Source organism: Octopus bimaculoides, chromosome 3 (genome assembly GCF_001194135.2).
Source record: "Octopus bimaculoides isolate UCB-OBI-ISO-001 chromosome 3, ASM119413v2, whole genome shotgun sequence".
Lineage (NCBI taxonomy): Eukaryota > Metazoa > Mollusca > Cephalopoda > Octopoda > Octopodidae > Octopus > Octopus bimaculoides.
This window is the reverse complement of record NC_068983.1, coordinates 1083851-1087485: the sequence shown is the minus strand read 5'-3', so window position 1 is coordinate 1087485 and position 3635 is coordinate 1083851. Positions and strand designations below refer to the sequence as shown.

At 34.9% G+C, this 3635-nt stretch overlaps 1 protein-coding gene across 1 annotated transcript in view; it reads left to right on the top strand.

Annotated features, from left to right (window-relative positions):
* LOC106872848 (aromatic-L-amino-acid decarboxylase) overlaps positions 1 to 3635 on the top strand; it is a 53199-nt gene that overhangs the window by 40614 nt on the left and 8950 nt on the right. Inside the window, 3 exon segments of the mRNA XM_052965968.1 lie at positions 1258 to 1318; positions 1919 to 2009; positions 2440 to 2538. Of these exon segments, the coding sequence (XP_052821928.1) occupies positions 1258 to 1318; positions 1919 to 2009; positions 2440 to 2538 (251 nt within the window).

Below are 3635 nucleotides of genomic sequence, written 5' to 3'. Positions count from 1 at the left end.
TAACTTTGTTTTCTTTTTTTTTTTTTAATATTCATTTCATCATTTTGTATTAGAACCGAGAAATTTGATGGAAGTTAAATAATTATTGTTTTTAGATATTACCCCTGGTGGTAACAATATAAATCTTTGAGAAAAAGAAGGGAACAGGAAGAACGATACATTAACCAGGGGAGCTACTGTCTTTCTGTTTTAGGAATATCATTGAAAATGTTTTAGGAATATCATTGAAAATACTTTTCTCCAGAGGTGGAATTTTATTGAGAAATACTGGCAGGAATACATTAACATTGCTCATATCGTATCAATAAAATATAGGATGGTCTTTGTGGTTTATATCAAAAGACGGTTTGTGATTATTGATTATTGCTCACTCGCATCTAAAGTGGCAGGAAATAGAAAAATTAAGTCCTGACTTGCAATGCCGGAAATGTGACTGTGTTTTATAGCTGATGGCAGAAAATATTATGCAGCAGATTATTGATATATTGAACAGTAGCAATTTACAGAACGATTAGAGGTTTTGAATGGACGGTTGACAGGAAATAATTACGTACGTTGGTGCCACTGGGTATATTTGAAAATAATAGCAATGATGAGAACTCGTCTATAAATCAGCAATATTTCTACGAAATTCTAGCTATATTTCACACACACACACACACACACACACACACACACACACACACACACACACACACACACACACACACACACACACACACACATTTCCCGTTGAGAGGCTTGCATTTAGAAATATTCTTTAAAAATTTTTGCTCATATTGTTATCGTTACTCGCTATTGCTCTTAGCGTAGTTCTTGGCAAAATGTAAAGTGCCATATGAGATGTTTTGGGTGACATTTTGATGCATGATTTTACTCACAAGGGTAGTTAGGAATTGTGTGTGTGTGTGAGTGTGTGAACATAAATTTCAGCGGAAAAATGTTGAGAGTGACTTCGAAGTTTTGAATTTCTTGCTTTAATCCTTGTAAAATTTTATATTTACTATACTAAAAATTATTGAGTAATTCTGCATTATCGTGTTGGATCGTATTTAAATATAACTTGACATGAAAACAAATATTAACGTGTGTGTGCGTGTATGTGTGTGGGTATGTGTGTGTATGTGTGTGTGTGTGGGTGTGTGGGTGTGTGGGTGTGTGACTGTATTTTCATTTTCTATGCGTATGCGTGTTTGTAATGTCTGGACACTGAGATTACCAAACGCTGTGTTATTATCTTTCTCTTTCAGCATGCAGAATCCTTCAACTTTAATCCCCACAAATGGCTTCAAGTGAACTTTGACTGTTCGGCAATGTGGTGAGTTCTTGTGACTGGAATCATATTTAACCAAACATCTTCCGGAATTTCTACTTTTAGTCTAAATTTAATTCTTCACTTCAAACATTAGTTCTGTGTTTAAAGTTTTATTTCGTCGTAAACTTGTTCTCTCATGAGATGTGTATGATACATAACCAGGTATAAAGAGAAAATGCACAACGAAAGATTACTTTCAAGTAGAAAAGAAACATGAGTTGCTTATGGGTTTTATTATAACGAAACATACTCATATTGGGCTGGAATGGAAATGAAAGAGTAAATCTATTTCTCTCTCTTACATACACGCACATACACACACACGCGCGCGCGCGCGCGCACGGTTTCATTCTAGAGATCTCCACAATTATTGAAGGGTGCCATATGAAAGCGTTGATCCTTATCTCCATTTTTGGATGGGAATACATAAGAAAAGCGTATATATATATATTGTGCGTGTGTAAGTGTGCGTGTATGTGTGTGTGTGCACGTGTGTAAATCACTATATCATATTAACTGAAACCTTGCTATAAGACTTTCACATTACCGTCATTTATGTGTGCATTTCTTGAACATTATCGTTATTTGTCTATTTGTGTTTAGGATAAAAGATAGTCGAAACATCAGTCAGGCCTTTTCTGTTGATCCTGTTTATCTGAAACACGAGAACGAAGGAATCATGCCAGACTACAGAGTAAGTGTTTTCTTTATTTCTATCAATGTAACATATCCATCAATATGTTTTGCTATGTGTATATATCCACTAGTATATATAAATACACATATTAACATTCTATAACTATATCATATAGTATCTATCAATATAAAACCATGCACCTATCAATGTATCAAAACCTTTTCTCTTTTCTCATTAAAAAAGTGGATAAGGGCATCAGTGAGAGGGCAATGCATTTTCGTGAGTGTTTCATATGGGGACTGTATTTCTCAGTTTTAAACACCTGGACGTAAAAGCGATTGCTTTATTAACCAGACTAATTTCAGTTAGCTCAATGATTGTAGACTAGTTTACTTTTAAAATGAACTTGTGTATTTTTTTTTCTTGTAGTGTTGTTCGGGAATTTTTCGATAATATTGGAACATAATTCTTCTTCTTATGTCTGTAGCATTGGCATGTACCATTAGGAAGGCGCTTTAGAGCCTTGAAACTCTGGTTTGTTTTGCGACTGTTTGGCATCAAAAAATTGCAAGAAATTATAAGACGGGTGAGTGTCAACGACTAAATTTTTCTAGAAATGTCACCAAAAATTGATATAAATTCAAATCACATCTCAGCATGAACTTCAATGAAAGGCATTCTGTAAAGCGGCAGGTAGACCATCATTTTGCTAACAAGTTGTTTATTCATCATCATTCTGCCGAATTCTATCTCATATCCATGTTCCCGTCGTCACAAATATGGGTGCTTGTTGATTCCCTATTCAAAGTACTTATTTTCCCCGTTCTCATAAAAGTCTTTACTTTGGTCCTTTTCGGATGTCTATTAAATTTAATACAAATACAACGTCTTCGATACCCAAGCTACAAAAATCTGGTTTTTTCTCGCTATCATTTCCACAATACCAACAGTCTTTATTTCTCTGAACTAGAATATACTGCACACACCAAAAAATTCTTTTGTACCAAATTCTCCACTTTTTCCTTATTTTAATTTTGTCGCAACTCACCACAATCCAAGTAAAAAGGTTATGCAGTCCGAGTCATTATCAATACAGCCTTCCACCAAACTAGTATTCGCTGCCCAGCTTTCCATTTCGAATACCACTCCCCTGCAGAAGTTCATCCTGAATAACAAACGCATCGACTTCACCAGGCTGAGAGATGACCTGGAAGAGCGTTGGTCACAGACTGATTCGATCTAAAATAGACGGCAAATAAAACTATTACAAATTCACGAATTTTAATGAAAGTCTCGAGAGATGTGAACAAAACAACATCATTTGCTGACGATGATCAATAACATTACAATCAGTATCCCTACAAGTGAAATGTTTTAGATAATTATTTTAATTAAAACAAATATGTTTGACATTGCAGTCAAGATTAATTGCTCTAATGTCATGTGTAATAATTAAAGCACATTGTGTACCTTTTATTAATAGCACAAACATCGATAGCAAATTTTATTAAATGGAATTGTAAGTATATTATGAATGAAGGGGTGTTGTATTTTCTCTGACAAAATTAGGGGCAAAGGTGTAGTAGGTCTTGCTCCGGATTAGCGCAGTCATATGCAAGCGGTCGGTACATACACACACACACACACACACATATTGCATACAAATACACCCCGCCATACACA